At 40.0% G+C, this 27887-nt stretch overlaps 1 protein-coding gene and 1 long non-coding RNA gene across 4 annotated transcripts in view; one reads left to right on the top strand and one right to left on the bottom strand.

Moving 5' to 3' along the window:
• Window positions 1-1559: 1559 nt before the first annotated feature.
• On the top strand, window positions 1560-27821 carry LOC136012933 (uncharacterized). Of its 3 annotated transcripts, XR_010612070.1 has the most exons (5): window positions 1560-1677; window positions 1771-1830; window positions 2609-2672; window positions 24189-24287; window positions 27661-27821. It is a non-coding gene; the product is annotated as an uncharacterized LOC136012933 (long non-coding RNA). The 3 variants fall into 3 exon arrangements; XR_010612071.1 differs by lacking the exons at window positions 24189-24287; window positions 27661-27821 and adding an exon at window positions 23445-23515; XR_010612072.1 differs by lacking the exons at window positions 24189-24287; window positions 27661-27821 and adding an exon at window positions 7518-7650.
• Window positions 6355-27887, bottom strand: part of PROS1 (protein S) — a 32032-nt gene continuing 10499 nt past the window's right edge. The window contains exons 6-15 of the mRNA XM_065676028.1: window positions 27705-27827; window positions 25221-25346; window positions 20373-20494; window positions 17635-17753; window positions 15392-15581; window positions 14259-14426; window positions 12986-13154; window positions 10691-10839; window positions 9697-9910; window positions 6355-6990 (exon numbers count right to left, since the gene is read on the bottom strand). Coding sequence (XP_065532100.1) covers window positions 6845-6990; window positions 9697-9910; window positions 10691-10839; window positions 12986-13154; window positions 14259-14426; window positions 15392-15581; window positions 17635-17753; window positions 20373-20494; window positions 25221-25346; window positions 27705-27827 — 1526 coding nt within the window. The 3' untranslated portion in view covers window positions 6355-6844. The remainder of the gene's footprint in view (window positions 6991-9696; window positions 9911-10690; window positions 10840-12985; window positions 13155-14258; window positions 14427-15391; window positions 15582-17634; window positions 17754-20372; window positions 20495-25220; window positions 25347-27704; window positions 27828-27887) is intronic.

Raw genomic sequence — 27887 nt, forward strand, 5'->3', positions numbered from 1 at the left:
CTGTGTCACAAGATAGATTTAAAGAGGCATGAGAGGTAGTGGCGTGGTTGACCTTCAACAGCAGGTGGATGCCTAATGTCCCTTTGCAGCCTTAGAGGTCATTCCTTCATGTATTGTTTTGACACCTGCCCATATAAACACTCTCCTCAATTTAGGAGTTAAACCCAACATTAGCAGCAGAAAAATCCATGCACATAATGAATTAAAAACAATTGGCTCTGGGCAAAGGCACAAAGTGTTTTGGGATCTGTTGAGTATTCGTTGTGCATATTCCTGAGGAACTGATGTCCATATTTAAAGTTTCACGGTTGGGGTTTTTTTGGGGGAGTGGAGGGTGTTTTTCAGATCAAGCCCTACAATGGGGTATAAAGTAAGACTGATTAAACCGATTTCATCCTTGGTTAGCATCAGTTTCTTCAGGCTTCCGGCAGTAGCTGGACATTTGAACTATGTTTGTCCTTACTTTGTTGTAGATGAGCTGAACTACATTTTCAGCTCTTGAGATCATCGGTCATAGCTCTGCTTCACCAGCGTCAGCTAATGACATCAGGACACCTGAAAGAGAGCAAGGAACTGCTGAATGAATAACTGCTGGTATCATTAGTGGTGGGGAACCTGGGACTCCTGGTATCTTCACCGTTGGTAAAAGTCCAAAGCGAGCTCCAAAGAAAGATTGCTACAGAGCATGAACACTAAAGTTACCTGCTTTACAACACCAATATGATAATTAAAATAATAATAATAATAATATAATATTATTGTAGTATAATATATAAATAATATATAAATATATAACTATTATAAATAATGAATAACTTATATCAATGATTGGGCTTTTCAGGGACATGTAAATAGCTTACCCACCCATCTTGCCCCAAATGATTGGGATCAAATTCTGTCTGCTGGTTTGATAAAAATTCAGCCTGTGTTTCTAATTTTCGTTGGGTTGTCTCTTTAAAGTCTTCCCCACTTAAATAAAGTTTGGTGAATGCAAATGCAAGGCTCATTTTGCTTTAAAAAGACCTATAGAAAGTGTGCTCGTCTTCAAATGTGTATTCCCATCTGTTGTATATTTGAAGAGACAATCTTTTTTATATGGAGCATGCTTGGAAATACTGTTCATTTATCTTTGTCTAAGAAGCTAAGTGGCTACAAAAGCAGCCTTCACTTGTGAAGACGGGACACCAGTCCCTCTCTTGACTGTTTGACCCAGACTAATCTCCTTTCCCATATGGAGTGGAGCACCCCAAGGACTGAGGTTTTTGGCCCACGCCAGCAGATGGAAAGTCAGTTTGGGGCTGATCCTGATGTCATCCTGGTTCACATCTGTGGAAAACAGCAAATGCAGAGTAATGACTTCACTGTGAGGAGCTTGTGAAGTTGCCAATGAACTACTTAGGAATGCTCTGAAACACTTGTGAGAGCTTGTGTAAACCTTCACTGAGACACAAACTTAATCCATGCAGCTTGCTTATCGCCTCTTGCCCAGCGTGGTAATCTAAAGTCCTGAATTACAAGGTGATGGGGTTTGCCTGTTTCAGGCAAACAGGTTTGTTAAATCTACACAACCTTCTGCTCCAGCAGAAACCCTTGAAGCAAAAGGCTGGCTTCCACCCAGATTTAAAAGAGGAGATTGCTTTTCAATGGGCTGCGTTAGCAGGAGTCTGTGGCCAGCTGGTGGGAGCCATCAAGCCACTCTGTGATAGGCTAGAGGAGATTAAGGCTTGCTCTAATAATAGCTTTTTTTCCTTTTCTTTTTTGTTTTAACAGAGTTTTGGTTGATAGGAATCATACCAGAACTTGAAGAAGGGAAAAGTCTCTCTTGGAAAGGTAAGGTACTGTTGAATGGTAATCAGAAGTATTGTTTGTGTGACCCAAAGCTTGCAATAATTTCACATATAACTTTGCATATGTCTTACAGTGGTCATTTTATGTCCTAATTAAGGTCTTACCTTTAATACTTATATCATAAATAGAGCCATTAGTAAGCTCTAGAAGTATTGCTCTCCAGTCCCATGGCCCTCACCACCTCTTCAGTTTACTTATACTGGGTGTCAGTATTGCTGTTAGCATGGGCTTCTCTCACTAGTGCTGTGGTGGGCCTTCTACAGAGGAAGTTTGACCCAATTGGAGAAGAATGAGCTTGATTCTGGTCTTGTCTCCTGAAAAGCAAGTTGTATGGCTTTTTGTAACTGTGGAGTTGTGTATTATTGTGTTGGGTCTTGTTCACCTGTTAACTGGGGGATGGGAGTGAAGGGAAGCACTGCTTATTCGTGAGCATGAAGAAACAAAGCACTACTTTGGAACTGTTAAAGCTTGTGGAAGCAAAACAAGATTCTTCAGTGTTTCAAGGACCTGTTTTGCTTATAAAGAAATGTGAACAACAGATTTGGTCTATAGCAGGTCTAGCATCGCAGACTAGAGCCTTGTACTTCGGTTACTCCTGTAATGACAGCCTAAAGTCCTTGTTTAAGCTGCTCTTGGGTGTGCGTGGGGAAACACAGCCCTGGTTTTGAGCAAACTGTTGCCATGTTGGATGATGTAAAAGTGCCAAGTGAGGTTAAAAAGTGAGGTGTGCTTTTCAAGAGAGTTGTTTATGTGTCTGCAGGGGCATGGAGTGTAAGAGAGAGGAAAGGAGGTGAAAACTGGATGAAGTTCACTTGTGGGTTTTGGTGAGTGTGTGTTGTTTTATGGGTAGAGGTTCTGGTTGATGCCATTTCTAATGGGATGGGGTTTTTGCTTGCGTCCTTCCACACACACTCAGCTAGGCTGGACAGAAGCCAGTGCACCAAGGTGGATTGGCCTTCTGCCTTCTTGGTACTTCCAAACTCAAGAGACTGAAACAAAGCATCATGCTGCTTCAAAAGCCTTCTGGCAGAGATCGCTGCATAGGATGCACTTATGTCAGTGTATGATAATAGTCATTATGCCAACAGCACTTCTTACAGTGTTTTTGCACGTTTGACTTTCCCGAAATGCACATAAGGGCTTATGTGAGGGACGTGGTGGTTGTGGCTTTTGCTTTACATGTTGTTGCGATTCCCATGGTCCTCATCTTCAGTGGCAATGGGGGTGGAATCTCTGGCTCTGCAAACCTGGGATGCATGATACTGGTTTCTTATCACTTGTGGTTTTAACATGTTCCTAATTTGCTGAGATCCTACAAATTCCTTAAAAAACAACCCCAAAAAGATAAACTTTTTTTTTTAAAGCCACATAATTGTGGATTACATACAGCTGAGTTGATTTAAAACCACTAGATTTAAGTGCCTGTAAGCAACATCCTAGATCCCTTATTTGGAACCAAGGTGTGACTTAGCTGCTTATTTGTGTATTCCTATTGAAATGTAATTATCCTTAGAACAGGCTACACCTAGTGTAACAATGAGTGTATGGCCCTTTTGTGGATGGGAACCATTTTGTCAAACAAACAAACAGTAAACCCTGTTATTGTGAAGGTCTCAACTCTGGATGGAGTTTTTGGTAGAAGCTCCTTTTGATTTCCAATGATAACACAATAGTATTTCTTTTGTGTCTTGTTGGCACTTTTGCACCAATGTGTCAGGCAATCAGCTGTCTAAAATGACAGGAACTAAGGTGACTTAGCTCTGAACTGCTGCTGCAGGACTGTGGTCCGGTAAAGAAGGTGGAACAAAATCAGTCTGGGTATCTCAGTTCTTTGTTTATTCACAAAGCGATGCCTTGCTTACCCCTTTGGTGTTAGCTGTTGTCCTTGTATCTAATCTTTTTGGAATGTAACTGCTCTTTTTGGCAGATGAAACATGAAATTGTTCCCAAATCAGGTTGTTATTTTGATATAACAAGGTTGCTAAGGCAACAAAACATTAAGCAGGTGCATATGACTAATGACATCAAAGGACCAGCGTCAGTGTATTGCGCAGTGATAAGCAGGACCAGAATGATTTACAACGAGTTTGGCCTCTCTTTCTTTGAAGGCAACAGCTCTAGAGCTAATCTGGAGTGAAGGTGTTTGCATGCAATCTACCAGGAGACATGCAGGCATTAAAGTACGTAAAGTCAAGTCAGATCAGGCACTTAAGCAGGAAGCTGCTCTAGCACAAATGGTAACCAATTCCATTACTAGATTTCATTTTCAAGGAAATTAGGACACGCTGATTTGTAGCACTTAGTGCACAGGAGATGGAAAAGTACAGAGCAGGCCCAGCTGTTCAGTATAAACACTGAACAGCCCTTGCTAAAATGATTATGTCTAAAAATACAAAGAAATACATCCAATGAAGGAGGAAAGATAGGAATCGGTAGCTTTCACTGATCTTCTTTCTTCCCCATGTAGTTTTAAGCAAAGCTTAATTTCCTCAGGCAATATTAACAATTACTAAACTTACAAATTTATCTAGAGAATATGGATGCCTATTTGGATAGCATATTAATTTGAGCCACTTCATTTCTTTGCTGGATTATCACAATCTCCTGAGTAAGCCATTTTCCACTAGGACAAGTCTTGCTCAGTGAAAATGAACAGAGATATGCAAATACAACCCAAAATAAAAAGAAACTTGCAAATGTGGCTTTATTTAATTCTTACAAGAGGGAGGCACTTTTACATAAAAAATGCAGAGGTTTCATTATAACTACAAAACCCTAAAATATTATTCAGTGACAACGGAAAGAAATGGTGTATGTGTGTGAAAATGCAGTGATCTTTTTTGTCTTTCATTTCATCTCTATACCATTTATTATACTTAAAATCCAAAACCTAAAAACCAAACAAACAACAAGAGACAACCCCACCAAAACCTCCTTTTTCTTCTATTATCACAGGCCAACATAAGCACTGAGTACTGCTGACACTTTATTTTGTGTCCCTCGTCTCTCATCATTTGTATTTGCTGTACAAGGCAGAGACTGACCCAAGGGCTTTCAAGAATTCAGTGGGTGCTGTTGAGATACTATAAATGATCACGTGTATTTGTCCTGATTCAGCTCTGCCCTGTGTGCAAAACCTGCTTATTTCAGTCAGGTTATTCATCTGCTTGGGCCCAAACAAAGAATGTGTGTGTTGGGATGGGAGGAGAGCAGGCAGGGATACTTTCCTGCATTTATTTCCCCTCCATGGACTCTGGAGAAACCAAATAATTTTTTACATGCCATACTAGAAAGCTGAACTAACAGGTCACTGGTTATTAGGCCCTGGGTGTCAACTGTATGGTAGATATGCTGGTGATAAGCAGCTGTATATGAATCAGTGCTGGGTAGACTCTGAGACTCTGCTGAGGCTGGTTGGTGTGCAAGTCAGAGCAAATCCTGTATTACATCACGCAAGTGGGAAGTAAAGTTAACAATAACCTTAGACAAAGCAATAATGTTGAAAGATGGGCTCAGATTCTACAATACCAATGCACTAATGTTATGACTTGACACTGAAAGAAACCTCGCTAACGTCACTGGGAATATCTCTGCAGAAAGGCAATCCTCAAAATGAATACTGCCACAATCCATCCTTCTGCGCATACATTTCCACTTCAGTGTCCTGAGTGCAGAAAGCAAACCTCAGGTCAAGAATCTTGGCAGATAAATGTCTCTCCAGTTGATGGATGAGAGTATGTATTCATCGCTTACAGCAATCCTCTTGTTATTTATTTGGTTTGGGGTTAAAAAAAACACTAGGTGAGAACAGGGTGGTTTCTGGTTGTGTGAAAATGAGGTTTTAAGTGGAAGGAATGCTCAAAGGATGCTAAAGTAATATTAAAATTGCTTGAAATAAGTACACCTGAGAAAAACAATATTTTTCTAATTGCCTCTTCCATTAAAGTGGCTGAGCAGAATATGGCTTTACATTCTCACGTTACTAGCAAAATTCAGGCTTTCAAGTATGTCAGAAACACAACTGCAACAGGGCTTACAAATAAATTTCTTCTGGGGCTCTGTGAATGCAAAATTGACCTAGATAAAGGGAAAATGATGGACCATTAGAGGGTGCTTGGATTGAGGAGTGCTAGATTTGCCATGAATAGAAGAAATGTCTGCCATAATTTCTCAGCTTTACTTAGCAAATTCCAGTTTGACGTCCTGTGATGAAGACCAGAGCACACTGTTCCCAGCCATCTCCTGTTTTCCAGAATTGCCTGGGGTGTATTTTAACTGACTTTGCAAGTAAATTACCTGACCTAACCAGAAGTCTTTTAAAAGTCCAAAGCTGGGTCCCTACGATAGAGGAATTAAAGCTGGTACAGTAAAACAAGAACTACCTGCAAAAATTGAGCTACTTATAAAAACATTTCGGGTTTGAAGCTGCTTTACCAATACTGATACAACTTGTAAACATGTTCACAGAGAGCTTGGGCTCCGGATTCTGCTGGGGCTTTTTCCTTTTCCTTTTCCCCAAGCATGGATTAGAAGATCTGTAGAGGTTTTTCTTTGTATGGAATGCTTGGAGAAGTTCAATGAGACTGGTTTGGTTCAGATTCAAACACAGGACCAAAACCTGCAACTGGTGGCTTGGTGCTAATATATGAAAACTAAATAAAATTGGTTCTAAACAGAACTTCCTGAACTCTCTCTCCAACCTAAATATAAAGAGCATAGTATGAAGATGGAAGATAAATCTAGCTTTAAGATTTATCACTCATATGAATAAAAGAACATCTTATAGAATTTCATCTTGATTGTCTCTTTACAGCTGAAAAGAGGGGATTTCCCTCACACACCCCCCAACCCCCCTTCTATATAAAAGAGAGGAAAAACATGCTGTTGATTATTTTCCTGGCACATGTTGAATAGCATAATACAGGCTTCATTATGGCATGAGACTAATTACACAAATTCTATCTGAAAGAAAAAAGTTAAATTAAGAATTGAATGGTTACTGCATTATCAGTGGGCACGAGTGAGATCTAATGTCATTGTGTTTAGAAATGGCTTCATCCAGATCCAGCTGTCTGTTGTTGACCTCCACCTCCATGCAGCCGTTATAAAAAGCGGTTACTAACGTAGCACCCAGAGGAACATCTGCACAGAAACACATTCAATTTATTAGGCCAAGGCATGTGAATTCTTATGTATTTTTCAGATTAGCAAAAACATGGGGAATACTGTATCCCTATCCATTAGTCAGCCACAGGAGACGAGGAATTTGGCAGGAAACACTTAGGTTCTTCTCCTTTTTTTAAGGTTGAGATAAAGTCAGCAAAGCTGAGAAAGGTCAGTAAAATTTGAAAGGTGCCTTCAAAGTCTATTTCCACCCTGAAACTGAACTGCATGAATGTTTTTCGTGGTAGCATTTCCTCTATTAACAAGTGATCCAACAGTTTGTTTCTTGGAGTCCACTGTTCTTGTCCTGCTTTACAAACAGATGTTTATGGACCTAGAGGTCACAGAAAGAACCATCTTGCTGTTGCCAGAAAGCTAGTCTGGATTCAAACCTGCAGGTTCTCAGAGAGGGGACTCCTGGGAACTCCACACATTTTACTGCTTCCTTACTGCTTCTTCAAAGCGGATTCTCTCTAAAAGACTCGCTTTATCTGTTGCTCATTTAGGTATTGCTTGGATCTGCTTCAGGAAACAATATGTTAAGCATCGAAATCCAGCAGGCATTGTTCTCAGGTCTTAGGGTACAACTGGATTCTTACAAGCTAACTTAAGGTTACCCAAGTACATTCAGCAACTAGGATGAGGATGCCTAAAAGCTGATCTCCAGAGCATCATCTTTGGTTTCAGATGTTAATCATCCTATCCCTTCTAGAAGATAGACTTGATTGTCTGGGGAACAAGAAATGTTGCTTCCTTGTGATTTTTCTTTTGCTGTAAGATAAAGAACTGCACAGTCTGTGCAATAGTGCTCTATTGCTCTTTTTACTCCAGTGATAACTCTGCTGCCATAGAACCGTGCAAGCCTCATTTAGCTTGCACTGGTTGTGCCGAATTAATTAACAGAAAGGCATGCTCCCAGTGCTGGTACTAATTTGGAGAAATGTGCGTATAAAATGGGGATTTCTGGTCTTACAAAATGCATATTTTTGTTAGGTGCCTTTCACCCATACAGTTAAAAGCATTGTAGCCCAATGTGGGGATCCTTACCTACTGTTTTATACTTCAGTAATCCCAGAGGCTTTTCAGGGACAAGTCAGAGTGAGTAAATAAATTGGTGTAGCCAAACTGGCCATACCTAGGAACCTGAAGTAGTTTCCCTATATTACTTTTTCTTTCTTTGGTAGAGGCTTCTTTGGATAATGGGGATGGTGGTGTAGCTTTTTTGAGACCTTTAAGTGGAAACTATGCATACAGAGCTTTTCTGTTAATTTGCATGTTGAAGATACATTTACTTTAGAGGAGCAGCAAGTAACTGACTTCCTTTCCTAGTTGCTTCCTAGTTGCTTCCTAGTTGCTTCCTAGTTGCTTCCTAGTTGCTTCCTAGTTGCTTCCTAGTTGCTTCCTAGTTGCTTCCTAGTTGCTTCCTAGTTGCTTCCTAGTTGCTTCCTAGTTGCTTCCTATCTATTTGCGATGAATGACTGAAGCTCTCAAAATGCCAATTTCTCTGTTGCTGGCAATGTACTATCATCATTCAAATATCACAAAGATGAAGATGTCTAAGAAATTACTGGAATATTTTTTAAGTTACTATGGCTCAGTTTATCTACTGGCTCTCTTCTACTATGTAAATACTGACTTCATCTCTCTTTTAAAACTGAACAGGTATTACAAAACCACTATGGCTATTGCAGTATCTGACAGTACTGCACCTCTAAACAAACAAGTCTAGAGGGTAGAACCATAACTTCACCTTCTTCTGCACATGCTACCTTGGCAGAAATGCCTAAAGGGATCATCTCCAATGGTATTTAGCTCCTACCCTCTTTCTACTCCTATGTACCCTTGCCTCCTGCAGAAGAAACATACTGCAGATAAAGATCAGCTGTATCTGAGGCAGTACTATGACACTGCAGCATACATGTAAAATGGAAGTAGATTCAAGACTATGTAGGTCAAACTCTTAGAATTTCCTTAGGAATTGTGACTTATCCTCCCTAAAATAAATGGAGGATACAGAAAAGCTCTGCCGTAGTAATGTTGTAACCTTGGTGTCTATCAGCTCTCAAGATTGAGGATCTTGGGCTGTGAAAATGCCTCATCTCTGGCAATGCTCTTCTTGATGATTCGCCCTGAAGTCAAGTTGGTTTATAGATAAACGTGTACACTCTCTATACAAATTAATGCTTGCACATGTCTTGAGACTGCATACACTTGCAGCTTGCTTTAAACAAAATATTTGCTGTTTCAACACATTTTCTGTACCATCAAGAGTGCTGGTCATATATTGCCCTGAGTTTCGTTGCTGAGACTGTATTCCTGACTCCTGCACTTCTGACAACTTACAAATGTTCAGCATTCTTACATTGTTGATACAGTTCCTAAACTGTGCCAGCTGCTGGCATTCCACAAATATGCAGTGCTCACTCCTCTCCAGCTCAAAAATCAAGACATTTCCTACATCCAAATCTCTAGAGATAGATTCATACCTTTTAATGGGCCTAGAAATGCTGCTGCTGAAAAGCAGGCTCCCTCAAAAGCTGAATAGACTGAATGAAACAAGAAGCACTTGGGGGGAAAAAACCCTGTTTCTTTCAGTACAGTTATAGGCTTTCTCTAGCTTGCATCAAGCTGAATATAATCAGGCTTGTACAAATAATCAAATTAATTAAAAGAAATAGAAGTTACCTGGCAGGCCACCCAAGTAGGTAACAACATTTGACATCATTGCTTGGTGCAGGATAGACAGTTGCTCTGGATTGCTTCTGTCTGTGTGAGAATCAACAGACAGTTCAAGTTGGTGTTTGGTCACTAGAAGTCCAACTAGCACTTTCCTAGGTGTGCATAACTTCTTTGATTCCAGATGTGCAACAGTGATATTTCCAATGGTCACAATGATTTTCTAATTGGAAGAATGACAGGTTAGAAAAGGTGTCACATATAACTTTAACACACAACTATACTTGGTTCTGATACATTTTATATTTGGAAGCAGAAGAAAATGTTAGAGCCACATTTTAAAACCTGTTACTACCTTAAGCTGGAAAACTTACTGACCTAGATGTAAAATCGCTACCTTTGCTAATGAATGCCATTCATTTATATTCTTACATTTATAAGTGAGGATGTTCACTGTAAAAACATCTTTGGTATGGTTCTGAGGTGAAGTCCTGTTCCTCTGGCAGTTTAGAAGGTAACCAAGTGTTCACTACAGGTTCTTATTTCAGGCAAAAGCATGGATTAGCCATGGTGTTTAAACACGATCTATTTTGGGATGCCTGATGTAAACAGGTTAAACAGATGTAAATGGAAATATAAGGACAGAAAGATCAGTTTATAAACCAAAATTAACATGACGCCATTACTACAGTATCATCATTCAGCTTCTGTCTTATTCCCTTTTCTGTTGTGCATTTGGAAGGAAAGGTTGAAGAAGATGTGACATAGTGGGTAGTACCTGACATAAGAGCTCTTAATGCTTAGTCACTGATATAGCAGTTACTAGTAGTACTATATTTTCTGCACAACACTATACAATCTAAGTGCTTTTCAAAATATCAGTGTATTAATGTGAGCAGCTCTTTTTAGTTCAATTTTGCATAAATGGAGTAGTAAGTTATGTGAGACAAAAACAAGAGATGTGACTTAGGCAGATCGGCTGCCATGATAATTGTAAGTTCACCTGTGAGTCAGAGGAGTTAGAGTCCACTATGGACAAAGCAAGAGGTACTGTTTCACCAGAAACCAAGGCAAACATAACGCCAGTATCTGCGGATGGGCGAATAGTCATAGTCACATTTATTAGCCAGTCTTCAGCATTGTCAAGATCATCTGTTTTAGAAAGAATAATTTAAACAAGTAAACCCTTCTGCTAATGAAAAATTAATATTGAGTCAAAAATTAGTATTTAATCTGCTCCCACTGTGGAAAAATTTGCATTAATCTCCAGAAACAGAAAAAAACCCAAACAGTGAACTTGGAGCTTTTAGAAAGCAGTATAAGTCTTTAAAAAAACCCCAAACAACCCAAAACAACAACAAACCCCTAATAAACCCCTCACAAAAAAAAAAAAACAAAAAACAACCTTCTCCATTCTAGTATGGAAGAGGTGCCGCATTCATTTGAAGGTCAATTCAAAAAGAAACAAAAACCTGCTTTACTCATGAATTGCTGCCACTGAGTAGAAGATGCCAGTTTTCATACTTTAACATTCTGAAGCAGCTCCACTACTAAAATGTGAATATTTGATGGTGTCCTCAACATAAAAAGGACATGGAACTGTTGGAACAAGTCCAGAGGAGGCCATGAAGGATGATCAGGGGACTGGAGACCCCTCCCATATGAAGACAGGCTGAGGAAGTTGGGGCTGTTCAGCCTGGAGAAGAGAAGGCTGCATGGAGACCTCATAGCAGCCTTCCAGTATCTGAAGGGGGCCTATAGGGATGCTGGGGAGGGACTCTTCTTTAGGGACTGTAGGGATAGGACAAGGGGTAATGGGTTCAAACCCATTTAGATTGGATATAAGGAAGAAGTTCCTAACTGTAAGGGTGATGAGGCACTGGAATGGGTTGCACAGGGAAGTTGTGAATGCTCCATCCCTGGCGGTGTTCAAGGCCAGGTCGGACAGAGCCTTGCATGACATGGTTTAGTATGAGGTGTCTCTGCCCATGGCAGGGGGGCTGGAACTTGATCTTGAGGTCCTTTCCAACCAGAACTATTCTGAGTCTGCAATTCTATGGAGGTGCATAAAATAAAGATACAGGTGGTGCAAGCATGATTTCATATGGTACATTCATAGTGAAAGTAATATAAAAAATACTGCTTAAAGAGGTATTTGTCATCTTCTGTACCTTTTCTTCCAGTGTCTCTCCTCTCCCTGCCCCTCCCTGTCAAATCTAGCAGCTTCTTGATTTCTAGTAATTACTTGAGGAAGCAGAAATCCTAAAAATATGAGATGAGGGTATGTTCCTACACAAAGCCAAATGGGTAGGGAGACAGTGGGCTATAACAGCTCATGGAAGGGCAGCAGTTAAATGTGGAAAGCCTCTTGAGAGGGGAGCAGGGGGTGAGAACAGGAAAGGAAGGGGGTGAAATCATGGTACCAACCCCAAACACAAAGGTCAGTAGGAGTCATGGAAGCACGGCATTTGTGAATGAAAGGGAGGAAAGTTAAGGAAACTTGAGTGGCATAGGCAACCAATCTAAGTTATTTTTGAAGCATAGAATAAAAGAAGCTGGAGAAATCTTTTGAAGTAGGCTATGGAATTTAAAGAAAGAAAACAGAAAAGCCAGAAGAGAATAGGAAGAATAGCAGAATATAAAATAGAATGGGACAGACTAGGAAGTCCTGGGATGAAAAGGACTGGGGATCAGAGGAGAGCTGAAGGATAGCATAGTGTTTCAGATGGGGAAGAGCATAATGATAACAGGATTTAGGATGATGCTCAACAGATTTTTTTTCGTTTTGGGCTCATTTTAGAGATTCTGGTTTGGAAACTTTGAAGTTAGGGCAGGTCAGACACGAAAGTTCTACATTCAGGAAGTGGCAAGAGATGCACCTAAAACCTCTAGACAGGATGTTCATTTAGAAGCTGAATTGCAGTAATCTTTTTCTCCATCCCCAATCTTCTTTCTCTGTCAGTACTATGATAGCTTTCCCCACTGATGAAGAGGAGACAGAATTAGATCATTGGAGAGTGAATGTGCTCAACAGTGCCTGTCCTCTGCAAGTAAAGAATAGCTTTCTAACCTGAAGTATTTCAGAAATTAAATGGATGACATCAATGGGATCGGACTTCTCATTCAAGCAAATTTCTAACAGGATTTACAGGAATCACGGCTGGATGCAGTGGTGTACAGCTTGGTTTGGGTCGGTCTCTTTCTTTCTATCTTTTTTACCCTCCTTTCTTCTAACAATTTGTCAGTTCCATCACCAGTCCAGCAAAAAAAATACAGGAATAGACAGCAAAATACTCACTATAGTTTATCTGAAACATGGCCATTCCAGTGCCAGGGTAGAAGGATCCTCTCCCCACTGCTACTAAACAGTGTTTGCTTTGTTTTTCTTGAATAACTTCTTTTACACCTGAGTGCCCCTGATTCATCAGGTTCCAGGCACGAATGCACCCATCTAGCCGAGGGTTAATCTGTAGAAGAATTACAACACGAGGTGCTAGCACTCAAAGTTGTTTTACAAATGCTAATAATATGGCATTACTTTACACGTCAGCTTATTTCTGGACAGCCAAAACCAGCCTTATCGATGCGATAGGTTACAGCAATGACGGTGGGAGAAAACAAACGGCATGCATTTAGTACCTCAGCCTTCAAAAGGTATTTCTGATTTAATAACCTGTTCCATTTTGACACCAGCAATCTGTACAAAATGATAGCTTCAGTTTTTAAAGGTCACGCTGTCCTGTTGCTCAGGTCACAACAGCTTTTCTGTAGCTGAAAGACAACGATCACTAGCACTGTTCCTTGTTTGAGGTTTCGTTTGCTCTTTGTACCAAAGTACAAAGACATTTCTGAAACTACCTTCTATTGGGTAACGGGATGTTGTATTGCTTCCTATTTCTTCTCTCTGATTCACTTTTGACAAAAATGGGTTTGGTGGGTTGGGGAAAGCTGCAGTCTCTACTGTACCGCTACTTCTTGCACCTCTGTTTAGACTGCCAATTAGTCTGGCAACAACTTGGCTGTACCCATCCCCAGAATAAGACAGAGCTGTTAAGGATGGAAGACTGAGAGAATCATGGGCCTTGTCTAGCTTGGACTATTAGAAAACCTAGTAGAAATGAATGCTCATTGTGCTGCCTGCACAGTAAATTCCTTACCTACTCGGAGCCTAGCCAAGGCCAGCACCACAAACATGAATCACTGTGAAATACTCCTGCAGCAGACATGATTTAGGAATCTTAAAGCTATATTAGGGAATGGACTACTGAATCCTGAGAGATTAAGGCTATGGGGACCATGGCAGGTTGGAATTAGATGCTCTTTAAGGTCCCTTCCAACCCGAACCATTCTATGATTAGATGGTAAGTTTTTACAACTGAAACCTAACTTAAGACAGACTACAAAGCTCCGTGCATATTTATTTTCAGAACAGAGTTTTAATAACGCAACTTTGATTTTCTAAAAGGACTCCGTGCAACTCTTCCTCCTTGTGTGACTACTAGGTAAACAAAATAAACCCAAATAAATAACAGACCAGTATTAATCCACATTACTCTTAGCATTTTAGTTACCTGTTTAACAAGAGTGTTGTCCGCTTTGCGAGGTAATCCTGCAATGTACACCTTAGTTTCCAAGAAGCCCTGTGACTGTTTAAAAAGAGTTCCTGGACTGTTAATACTCATCACAGCTTCTTTAGCTATTTTTACACTGATGCTGTGTTCCAGTTCTTCAACCGATATCTAAAATGAAATACAAATACTTACATATACACACACAAACATGTAGAACATTTTAAATATTAATTACATACACCCATAGGAAGCATTATTGATGCTTCTCTAAGTGTCTGACTTGTAAATTAGTTTTAATGCAGTCAATATTTACAGCAAATTCAAATTTGAATCAGAATGCTGTCCATTTGCATGGACATCCACAGGAGGATGATCATCCATTCCACCCCCATCCTGCCCTTGGGAAAACCCATGCAGTTGACTACACAGCTTTATGTGCTATAGTGTTTGCCAGAAGCTGATTTCTACAATTGCTCTATAGCAAGTCCACATCTGGCACCCAGTTCACTATGTCACTACAACCTGCTACAAAGGATTGAATCTTCAGATGAAACATAGACAAAATATGCTCAATGCTTGCTCCCACTATTATTAGGCATCAAAGTAGATTTTTAATCGCAAGGAAGTTGCACTGAACTGAAAAAGGAGGTCTAAGCAGAATCCTAGCTTCTCTCACCCCCCTTTGAAAATAAACCCCAACTGATGTTAATTTAGTATGATTTATAGATAGTGCAAGTGACCAAGGCCTTTCATCTTAGGTATGCAAGGTTGAAGAATAAGATGGATTTCTGGTCTAGCAAGTGTAAAAATTGCACTCTAGATACTTTATCTAATTTAATAATGACATTTTATCTAATAACTGCACTTGACTATGCAATCACACTTTTTAATACTCTGCTGCTTTCTTTTTCATGTTTACACAGAATAATTCCTATGTTGCCGGCTAGTGGTAATTTCCTCTTTCTTTATTGTAAATAGATCTCATGATCTTGGTTGATGATTTTTAAATTGGAGATTTGAGGGCATCAATTTAAGCCTTTTTATTAGCTGCTCCCTGATTTACTTATCAAGACAGAACGTTCCCATAATGGCTTAAAGGAAGGAAGGAAAGGGGAAAAGGAAACTCAGCTTACTATATGCCACAGTCCGTCATTAATGGCTTTGCCACCACTGGTGACTTTTGTTACAAATTCATTCTTGAACTGAACTTCAATCTTTCCATCACGAAGAGCAAGCAAGATCCATGCTGTATTGTCAAGGGATTCTGCATATAGGATAACTCCCTCTGCATCATACGTCCGGAAGTCAAATTCTGCTGTAAATCTGAGTTATGAACAAGGAATCTTAATAAGAAGACAGGAAACATGAAATACTGTATAGCTTAAGATACCTCATTAATAGGGTAAGGAAAAAAATCATAGCTATTAAGCTTTTGGTAACTCTGTATCTCAGCACCTGTGATATTTGCACACAATTAGCAAAAAACCAGAATCTAATGTAAGCCTTGGTCATACAAATCCACTGAAAAGTCTGGAGATGAACACCCCGGGCTGGGATTTGAAAGAGCCTTGGTTCAGTTCCCAAATCTGCTATGAGCTTTACATATAGAGGATATCACACTCCCTTGAGCAAGAAGATGGATGTAATATTCCTATTGCAATTTGTGGAGCTGTGCTGTGGTAAAAAAACATGATCTATGATGTGCTTCAGTACAATGGGATTGCCAAGTGTCATCCTACAACAATTATAACCTAGCAGTTTGTTTTGGTTACTGCTGCTTTTTATACGTCATTCTCTAACTCCAGGATTTGTTGTTTGGATCTTGGCAGTTGGCTGAACTTGTGTATGTAGCAAAAATGATGGTTTACATTACAGAACCTGCAGAACGGAAGAGAGTATAAGTATAGTGAAAACCAGTCCTTGTCTCCTAGAACATTTGGACTAGATAGAATGGAGAAAGCATGAAAGGAGAAAATAAAACATTTGGAAATTAGGATCTGATGAGGTGATAACAAGTAAGGGAGCTGTAATTAAGAACTTGGGTCACTTTCAGTCTTGTTCTTTGCCCACTAGATGTCATTGTCTCTCATGCAGACCCACAGAAAAATCATTCTGTATTTACAGAGATGCTATTAAGGTAGTGTCAAACATTTATCATCTCGGAAAGGCCTTCTAGGAGAGCATTAATGCCTGGTCAACTTGGAATAGTGGCAGGGGGAAAAGTTCTCAATATTTATGTCCTTCTGTAAGGTTCTGAGGCTCTGGGGATCAGCTGCTGCTGCTGCTGTTACCCTTAAATTGTTCGGTCAGTAAATCACAGAACACTACAATTTCAGTTGCCGCAGTGAAGAGGCCCACAGTAATAACAGGGTCACTACCATTAGCAATTGTTCTGGCAGCAGTAAAGGAAATCATATAGGCAGTGCTCTCGACAAGGTACAGTGTTCTACTGGTGTCCTTGGAACACTCTGTGAAAGGAAGCACTGGGGAGGAGGAGGCAGAAGCATTGGCCTGGTTTTGTTTCTCAGCTGTATGTGTGTAGCATGTCAGAGCAGAAGTAAAGTAACAGCAACATCCAGTTGAAAGCCTTTACCATACGTAACTGGAAGCTATACAGTTATTATTGTCCTGTAATATCTGAATTTCACGTTAAGAGTTCTGAATGCCTTCCTGTATCTGTATCACTGGCTCTCACCTTCCTCAACCCCTGGTCTTTCCTTCAGAGGAAGAGTAAGCTTCTGTGATGGGGAAGCACCAATCTTTTTGCTCTCTTGTCCACAAGCTAATGAAAACTTACTGCCTTACAATCTTCTTCCTTGTTTGCTCATTCAAGTCTGGTCTCTGAACTTCCTCCCAGTCCATACACTGCTCCCTACAACAGCACTTGTAACCAGGACTATAATGGCTGAAAGACTCCAACTGTTACTCATAGCTGCAATCACATCTGAATGCCAATGGTACATGTTTTACCCTAGCTGTGCACTTTTTCCTGTCTGGGACATAGCTGCTATCACCTCCTACCTGCTTCGGAGGTCTCTGGAGGAAACTTGGTGACCTATTAGTTTTTTCATGTAAGAGCTGCTGCCTATACTGATGAGATGGCTCAAGGACATGGTACAACCAGTAAGAGATGCTGTAAAAATTACTCCAGACGCATGACTCATCTGTCCACTTTCAAATGACTCCAGCTTCCTGTAAGTGCTAGTACATGTTGGAACCCAAGTTAATTCATTCTCCTCATAAAAGGTATCTTAACCTGTGGGGAGATGGTGATAGCATTTACTCATGCAATGCACTCTTTCTAAACCCTCAGAAAATGAATGGAAACAAATGTCCATAATTTCAGTGCATACTTTTATCAATAGCAAATGCTTACCTTGTGACATTTGGCAATTTAAACTTTAAGTACAGAACGGGAATTCCTATAAACTGCTCTGCCAGGTAAAGCAGTTCATAATTCTTTTCAAGGTTCAGTGGGATACACGCAGTAACAGACTGAAAATGGCAGAGAGTAAAAAAATACTGTTAATGCACTGTGATAGGTCATGAAGCATCTCCTGTTCCTATTGCTGCCTGCTAGCCTGTCTCTTTTTTGAAGCAGTGGCTTACCTCTGTTTTCTCTTCCTTTAGTTTTTTAAACTTGAATACTTATTTACAAATGAAGGGGTATGGTTTTGGTTTTGCTTGGGATGTCCATTATTTATGCTGTTAGAGGATAATTCAGGTTGAAACAGAGTTCTGGTGGACTGCAACTAATATTCAATTAGCATTAGAATAATGAATTTAAATCCTCTAGCAAGTACTTTCCTTTCATCAACGACCTGTGACACTCACCTACTAGGATCCTGTCAGGCTCCATCACTAAAGTTGTCTGGAACCTAAACCTGATCAAGTGTCAGAAGGGAATGGGGTGAGAACTGTGTCTTGAAAAGATTTAATTAACAAAATCAGAATCACCTTTTGCTCTCTTTATCGATATTGATGTACAACTATTCATAGCTGAATAATCTCTAGCATTACTAGAACAATTTACCTGCAATAAAAAGCAACAATTTACAAGTGGATTAAGTAACAGGTCAACATAAAGTGTTTCTATCTGGCTGTCCCTTGAATGTACTTCTCCTGTTCAAGCTCTGGAAAGGAATGTGACAAAATCAACGCTACAATTCCTGCTGGAGTAGCACTGAATTAATATCTCTGAGAACTGTTAGTGGGGATATGGAGCTCTGAAGACCTACATTCTCAGAAAAACTGTAGGTGAAATTCTAAGTATTTTTGGCAACTGAAAAGCCTGCAACAGTATGTAAAATATATTAGAATCATAGAATAGTTAGGGTTGGAAAGGACCTTTAAGATCATCAAGTTCCAACCCCCCTGCCATGGGCAGGAACACCTCACACTAAACCACGTCACCCAAGGCTCTGTCCAACCTGGCCTTGAACACTGCCAGGGCTTAATCCTCATGCTCTAGCCAAAGTTAGTGTGAGAAATCACAGACCGCCAACTGCAGTTGCACTAATAAGGGAAAAAATGGTGCTTATTCTTTTAGGTCCTCACCTACCTGAAGCTTTAATGTCCAGGAATTTATATCCAGGAATAATATCTGTTTTATACGTGGTGCAGTTATAAACTTGTCAAACTTCCAGTAAAGAATGTCAGGTATCCATTATAAGACATAGTTGTCTTGTCTTCTGAAACTGCGATGTTATAATTAAAGAAATATCTACAGTTTTGTTTCAAAACACTCAAATTTCCTTTAGGTACAGGGAACTGGGCTTTGCATGTGGAGAGAGGTGGGAGATTATTCCAGAATGTGGTTTACAGCACCTATGTCATTGACTAGTAGGAACCTTGAAGTCTCTTTGATCTATAGTTATTCCTCAAAACACCCCTTGAATATCTTCTATATGATGGCAGTATAGTTATCCCATAAAAGGGAATGATCAAGACTAGGTGTGAAGGGCTTTTCTGTTCTCAAAACAGGCTGTACTTTGGTAAAAGTTAATGCAGTTCCCAAACTCTGACTTCTCTATTCACGATGCAGCAGTTTCACTAAATGTGGAGGCGTTCACCTTGAATTTTATGGCTTCTTCGTTTTATGCCTGCTACTGTCACTTGTCTAGCATTTATTTTCTGCTGATTAAACTTTGGTTTTATTATTCTTAAAAGGCCTGCAACTAACTTCCAGGTAGAAAGTTAATTGGTTTTGAACATGATGTTAAAAATAACATGAAGCTATAAGATGCTCTTCCTATTTCATGAATAAGCAAAATGAACTGAGTGCTGTTCAGATATTAAATTTCAGGAAGCACAAACAAGATCTAATACATACATGCTAGGACTTGTGTCAGACCTTGCTCCTACAGTTCAAGGCCAATTCTGTTATACGATGTTAGAGGTGGTTTTATATTGGCAGTTATCTGAGCTCGCTTGACGAAACAAGTCCCAGCCTGCCTGCACCTTTCAATGTATACAGTGAATCACTCACAAGAAAATCCCTGAACTAGGATTCTTGGGAGTTACAAACTTGCTGCTACTAAGAAGTATAAATTCTCAGACTGAGCAAGAACAGCTGGTCTTGGCTCAAAGATGTTCTTCAATTGGCAAGTATTCCTAAATGCTTTTTCTTAAGCTGTGGCAGATGAGAACTGTGGAAAACAATCCAGGTTTTTTGACCCAAACAGGCAAAGCATAGAGTAATTCTGAAAGACTGAGCGAAAACTTCTGAGCAGTCTAAAGAAAACCTGGGAACACGCGGACAAATGGAGTATTCTGGCTCTGAGTAATGTGAACAGGAATTATGTGTTTGATAGGAGAAAGCTGGGGCTTATTTTGGAAGCAGCAGGGAATAAAGATGACTGACTAAGGAAAGCTGGAAAGCTTCTTTTGACAGGATTCCTGTAAATGAGCATACATGAACTGAGCATGCATCCAAATCCCTACCAGGTCTATTTCGTGAGCCAAACCACAGCCTGGAGTTCCCAGCACTTTCTCAGCAATTTTGAATCAGTTTTCAAATAGCTGCCTATTTTCCTTAATGTAACTTATAGCTGTCATGAAGAATTATCTAACTTTGTGATTTTCCACATGGAATTTTATATAGTGCAATTTTACCTCGCAATTCTTCAGGTCCTTAGAGAGCTTATACCCCTTTTTGCCATCACAATAGCAGCTATAGCTTCCTGGGGAGTTTACACAGAGTTGAGCACAAACATTTTCAGCACATTCATCAATATCTAGAAGAAATAAAACCATACAGAAAGATTCATTCAGATTATCCATGGCACAGACTGAAAACTAACACAATAAATCAATGGAATAATGGACATGGTGAGTTCTCTGGCATAACGTGAATCCAGTAGGTGACTGCTGCAAAGCTTAACTAATGCTAATTGATGTCTCCTATGTAAAATCTGCAAACTAGAATTACCTGTTGGGTATATAAGACCTAGTAACCTGATAGAGGCCTTGTGTGCAGAGCTGAGGAGAATTTGGTCTCATTTGTGAGGCAGTAAGAAGCTGAGCTTGCAAGGTGGCTGAATTAGTTAAAGAGACCTCATAAATTACTACCATTTATTGCAGAAACACCATTTGGGCCAGATCTCTTCCTTTCCCTGCCAGATGTCACGAGAACATAGATTATTAAGAGTATATATGGCAGTATCTGGACAAAGGACATGTAAACCCAAAATTAAATACAGGGTAAAAATACCTTTTAAAATAACATACAATACTCTCATAAATACTTAATTTTCAGACAGCATCTATTTGTGGCAACCAATCTGATTTGAGCTGCAAATAAGCTAAACGAACTAAAGGAACTTCATTTTCTATTTAGTAGGCCATATACAATAAATAATTTATAAATGAAAGGCTGTGTAAAAGGCTAATGTAGCTGTTACATTTCTAATATAGAAACAAAATGTCTCCCGGGTAGAGACTCTAATGAGGGTAATTTTGGGCCTGTCATAGTTGGAACCCAGCTGGCAACTAAGTACCATGCAGCTGCTTGCTCACACACACACCCGCAGTGGGATAGGGAGGAGAATCAGAAAAAAAGGTAAAACCCTGTGGGTTGAGATAAGAAGAGTTTATTATTGAAATAAAAGTAAAATATAATAATACAATCATAATAAAAGGAAATAGAGAGAGGAAGGAATAACGCACACACAAAGTGATTCCCAAAACCAAGTGATGCACAGTACAATTGCTCACCACCCACTAACAGATACCCAGCCCATCCACAGCCAGTAACTGGCTCCTCCTGGCCAGCTCCCCCAGTTTCTATACCAAGTATGATATTCTATGGTATGGAATACCCCTTTGGCTGGTTTGGTTCAGGTATCCTAACTCTGCTCCCCCACCCCGCTTCTTGTGCTTGTCCTCACTAGCAGAGCATGAGACTGGAAAGTCCTTGATCAGGGTAAGAGCTACCGAGCAACCAACTAAACCAGCAGTGTGTTATCAGTGCTGTTCCCTGACTAAAGCCAAAACACAGCACTGTACCAGCTACTGGGAAGAAAATTAACTCCATCCCAGCTGAAACCAGAAGAGGGCCTCAGATTAAAGAAACTGGGCTACTTGTTTTGAAACATATGTTAATAAAATCATTCTGCTTATGATCATTTGGTGATCTGAAAAGGTCAAGAAATCCCCCTAGGTATAAGCACTCAGAGAGAAGGGAAAAAAAGACCAAAACCCCAACCCACAAAACCCTCTGCTGAGAAGATGTGAAACAAAATCAAAATTTAACACCTTCCAATAAGCATTAGAGATACTCCAACAAACACCTCTCTTCCTATGCCCTTCCTGAAGGAGCATGACTGTGAGTAGATACTTTAGGAGGTACTGTTCTGTGTACAGGTCCTATAACCTTTCCAGTACTTGAACACCTAGCAGTACAAAAGTAAAACTACAAGCACTGGTTAACCAGTAGCACTAGAGTAAATCTGGGTGCTGAATTCTCTGAAAGCAGCAGTTAATTCTGCTCACCCAGTGCCTGCAGACAAACAGAGACTTACGAGGTTATTATGAAAGCTTATCATGCAGTGTGACAGATGCATTTCTATCATTAAATCAATTACTCGGAGGCTTGCACCCATCTTGCAGGGGTGTAAATTTCCCTTACTAAAATGAACCTGCTGCTCAGGGGTAAGGGTCCCCCTCAGAGCGTACTATAGCAGCAGAGGGACAGCCAAGCTTCTTGCATAGGTATGCAGTCTCCTTCATCAGCAGATGTTCTGGAATCCTCGAACACTCCAAATGGCAGGATCTCCCTGTGCAGAGCTAACTGTCCTCCCATAGAAACGCTGATATGCACTGGAGAGGGACAGGGGTTTTTGAGGTTTTACTCAGTTATGCTGTAGCTATCCTGGGTTTTGGTTGTCTGGTTTTGTTTCTTTTTTTCTTCCAAGCTGCAGTCAGCACCTTTGCATGTTTGAGCTTTCAAAGGCTTCCCACAGATCTGTCCACATGTCAGTCCCACCTCATAGAACGGTCAGCAGAAGCTATTCGTAGAAACCCATGAATCCACACAGCACCCTGGGTTTATCCAGCTGCTTTCAGTGGAAGGTGAAAATAGCTTGCTTTGGGTAAGTTGCTAATATATGATAGAATCAGCTACAAAGGAGCTGCATGCCATGTCCTAGAAGGGAGCTATATAATGCTAGGGAAACACACTGATTTCCCCAGGGCATGGATGTGGGAAGGCAGGGTTTTATGTGTGTTAGACAATTAATGTGGGAAGGGGAAACCTTGATTCTTTGTCTCAGATTTTCAGACGGTGTGCTAGGCAGAGACTAATGCATAAAATACAGATGTACTCTGTGCTGTTTGATTAACTGGTTCAGTCAGCTCTTCAAGAGAAGTTCCCTTTTCAGAGACGACAGAAGAAAATAGGCAAAGATGTACCAAAATTGAGGCTGATATTTTCCATCTATAGTGTCTCCCAAAAGGAGGGGATGAAGAACTGTAGCTACATCCTCCAAAGAATGGATGAGGAAAAAACCCCAAACTTTCTTCTATTCCACTCTACTTGTATCTGTCACCATACAGTCGTGCATGAATGTATGCATATTTGATTTTTCTAATAAGCATAATGGAATTTGGCTACCTAGATGCAATATGACAATGAAAAGCTATTGTCATTTAGTATTTCTCTGATGCTTTGCACAATCATGTCCTTAGGCTGGATTTGGTGACTGAATGTGGTTACAATGAGGGCTGAAAGCTTAGCAGCATAATCCCTCTTCTAGGAGGTAAGACTTTGCTCATTTTAATGCCCTCATCTTGCAACCTTTGGGATACTATGTTTCAGAAGAAAAACAATGCTTGAATTCAATTTGATGCAACCCATGGGTCTGAAGAAAGTACTAAAAGGAGCAAGAATTAGATTAATTATAGTGATTTTTTTCTCACTTCAGTGCATGCAGGGACACAAAACCATCAGTAATGTTTTAATCCCGTAGTAACTGGAGAAAGAGCAGATGCCTGAGTATGTCATCATTACCCCTGTGCAAAGCTATATCACAAGAAAGCTGCGTGAAAAGCCATGCAGCGAAAGATTCATAGGCAGCAAGAAGCTACTTTTGCATCCTTCTGAGCAATAATATAAAGGCGGCATTTAAAATAAGACAGTGATGTATTTTGCTTAAACTGGCAATGCAGAAAATTCCTCTTTCTAGTAAAACTGTCAGAGCTTAGATATCTCTTCTACAACTGAAATTTAATTTCTGATGTGTGTACTAAACAAACTTTAACAAGTAGAGAGAAACAAATATGTTGTATTGTGCAAATACCCCCATACTTGAAAGAGTTATTTTATGATAGCCTGTGTATGAATGGTTTCTTCCTGCTTTACTGCTAGCTATCAATACTTCCCAACTTTGCTATAATTGTTATAGGACTTTGGTTTGAAATTCTTTCTTCCAGATTTTCATTTCGGAAAAGAATACTCCTGAGGAAAGATTCTTTCAGTGCAGCTCTGGTTTTTCATATGGATATTTAAGAACAATTTTATTTTATGGATTTGTAAGTATTTAAGAACAATTTCTAGATATTTCAGAACAATTTTATTTTAAATGTGGGGTCTTTCTAAAAACTGTTTTATCCAACTGCCATGCTATCACTTCCAGCCTAGGATGGAGATCAGCTCACTCTAATGCTGTTATTTTATATCATAACTAGGTATCCCAAGGAAGGAATAGACACATTTTATTTTAAACGGAATTCAGTGACCTCTGTGATAAGCTCTTTCCAGTATCTGATATCTACGGATACAGAAAGGATAGAGATGAGGACATGGCCCTGGCCATGAGGGCTAAATAAGCACCTACACAGCCTGTCAGATGAATAAAGACAAGCTTTTTAGGTTTTTGAGACCACTTGACTAAACATGGTTTTAATTTCTGGCAATTATCTCTTTCTACATCTTCCTGTCTTGCCCAGTTTGGAATTGCCAAATAAGAACTTTTAATTGTGTTCCCTATAGCTTGTCCTGAGCTAGGGATATATATTAAACTGACTGATCTCAAATATTCCATCCTTATAACTGTAAAGACGATTAAAAAGTAGGTACAAGTCACTAGATCCTCAAGATGTCCAGGTCCTCAACACCCTGCTCCAAGTTATCTGAAAGAAACATGCTAGCTGGTTTGAGAGCTTGGATAGGATGCCCTCTTTACACTGAGGCAGGAGTGTTTCCATTAACTGAGAAAGTTATCTGGCATACAGCAGGACACGGTAGTAAACCGTAAAACCTTTCAACATTCGGCACTAAGTCATTCCACCACATTACACTACATGTAATATAGACTGACCGAACCTCTGAAAGAACAAATAATTGTGTCATATTACAGTAAATGATATGAAGGTACATCACCAGATGAGATGCTGGAGTTTGGTTTTTAAAGGGGATGTATGAGGGGTGGGGAGAAAAGGGGTGATAGAGGGAGAAAGACCTACCTTCACAGTTCCTGGATGTTGCATTGTATGTGTAGCCTTCTGGACAGTCACATTCGTATTTCCCCAGGGTGTTTTTACAGGTGGCGGTCCCACAGATGTTTGGATGTAACAGACATTCATTTATATCTAGAAATACAAATAAATTATAAGTATGTTGGTGTCCTCAACATAAAATGGACATGGAACTGTTGGAACAAGTCCAGAGGAGGGCCACAAGGATGATCAGGGGCTGGAGCACCTCCCATAGGAAGATAGGCTGAGAAAGCTGGGGCTGTTCAGCCTGGAGAAGAGAAGCTGCATGGAGACCTCAGAGCAGCCTTCCAGTACCTGAAGGGGGCCTATAGGGATGCTGGGGAGGGACTCTCCATTAGGGACTGCAGTGATAGGATAAGGAGTAAAGGGTTCAAACTTAAACAGGGGAAGTTTAGATTGGACATAAGGAAGAAGTTCTTTACTGTAAGGGTGGTGAGGCACTGGAATGGGCTGCCCAGGGAAGTTGTGAATGCTCCATCCCTGAAGGAGACAGGCTGGACAGAGCTTTGGGTGACATGGTTTAGTGTGAGCTGTCCCTGCCCATGGCAGAGGGGCTGGAACTGGATGATCTTAAGGTCCTTTCTGACCTGAACTATTCTATGATTCTATGAAAACAAGTCACTCTCTAGCATATAATTTTTAACTAACCCTATCCAAAACTGCAACTCACTGAGGTGGGCAGACTGGCTCTTTCTTGCTATAGGTCCACCAAGCTTTCATAGCAGACTATAGTTGCAGCTGTAAAGATCTGTAAAAGTCCCTAAAAGGCACTTCTGCACACCCAGGAAAACAAATTCCCTGCCTGCCTACCTTTCTCATTCTTTTGTCTGTTCTGTTAGTAACAGGAAAAGGGATGAATGTCCAGGGAGGCAGAGAAACAGCCTACAGTTTTCCTATAAACTAAACCAGACTGAGTAATAAAACCTTACCTTACAAAAAGACATCTAAAAAGCCAAGAGATAATCCTATCAGAGTTTCTTACATGCTACAATCAATTTATGTCACAATCGCCTGTTAACTGGCTATGCTGACAGGTATTCAAATCCCTCGCTGTCTGTACACCTCTCAGACCATTTTAGTGTCTATCTTATGTGGCATTACCCATTTTTCAATGTCATTTTCATGACATATGTCACAACTGCATGCAGAGTATAGTATCAATCTTACCAGAAGTCCTGTAGACAGAAAAATATCAGATCCCTGTTAGTACTTCAATTCCCACTTGTTTGTGCAGGGATCATTCTCATTATCTCTGTGGCTTGTGGGACTTGTGGAAACGATGCTGTACAGGGAGAACAGATTCTGCCACCGGCTTGCTAGGACTCCCAAAGCTGTCCTGAATTTGATCTACTTTTCTACAGTTACTCTGTGTACTCCAAATTCCTACGTGTATAATTTTGTAGTTGGATGTAATGAAACACATAAATCTGGTTTATCAAACGACCAAACTAGTACTCCATGTGCGAAGATGTATTAGCGTATTTTTGTCTCTGATTAAGTTTTTAACCAACCTTTCCAGTACCTTTCCAAGAATTACAGAGACTCTTAAAAACTTGTCTGCTTGCGCTTTTTGATGAAACGGCAGTCTTCCGTTCTGGAATTTCTTTGGGAATTATTCATTCACAAAAATATATAGGCTAAAAGAACTGACAGCAGGAAATGACCCTCAAGTCTAGCTTCTTGAATTATTTGATATTATCCAAAACTGTTGTTACAGTCAGGGAATAAAATACGACATTAAAATGGAATGAGGTTGTACTCTTTTTCTAACTATGCAGTAAGAATTGCTAGTTGTGTCAGTACATAGTCCCTGTCTGGAAAGGAACAAAGCATGTATGTCAGGGCCAATAGTAACTGACACAAGCATGTACAGAAGAAATATTCTGAGTGATAAAAGACAAATCTTTCTCTCCATTAAGAGCATTTTCAGATTCATTAATAGCTTTTTCTTCAATGAACTTCAAACTCCAAAAAGAGTAGCATCACTAACTAGGAGTGGTTCAGCCCAACCCAGTGTTTACCAGACAGGATTTCCATGGAAACAATATTAGCTGGTCACACCACTCTAGATTCTTGTTTCAGCATGCTTAACGGGTATGTGAAACTAATTAGTGACCAAAGCAAGCTTTACACGGTTCTAGTAATGAAACAGAATCTAATCTGTAGCCTTTCTCTTTTTTCTCTTTGTTTTGTTTTCCCTTTCTAACTTGGTTTCAACCCACCTCTATTCCTTGATCTGGTTCGCTATATGGTTGCCCAAATGCCTGCAGTGGTGTAAGGCTGCAGGTGTGGAATGAGTAGCCAAGTTGCAGCAGAACTGCATCTTTCAGAGGTAATGCAAGCTTCTGTTGACTTAGACCATTCATGAAACTACTGGACTAAATTCTTTCCTCTCTCTTGTCAACAGGCAATGTACTGTCATGTAATGATGGTCTTCTTAAGTCTTCTTACCTCCACAATCCCGTTTATTTGAATGCATAAAGTAGCCATCTTCGCATAAACAACGGTAGCTTCCAGGTAAATTAGAACAACGTTGGCTACAACCTCCATTTAAGTCATCACATTCATTTATATCTAGAAGGAAAACAAAATAAGAATCTTTGAGAGGAAGGCATTATTTGACCAACTGTGTGT

The sequence above is a fragment of the Lathamus discolor genome, chromosome 4 (genome assembly GCF_037157495.1).
Source record: "Lathamus discolor isolate bLatDis1 chromosome 4, bLatDis1.hap1, whole genome shotgun sequence".
In the NCBI taxonomy this organism is placed as follows: Eukaryota; Metazoa; Chordata; class Aves; order Psittaciformes; family Psittacidae; genus Lathamus; species Lathamus discolor.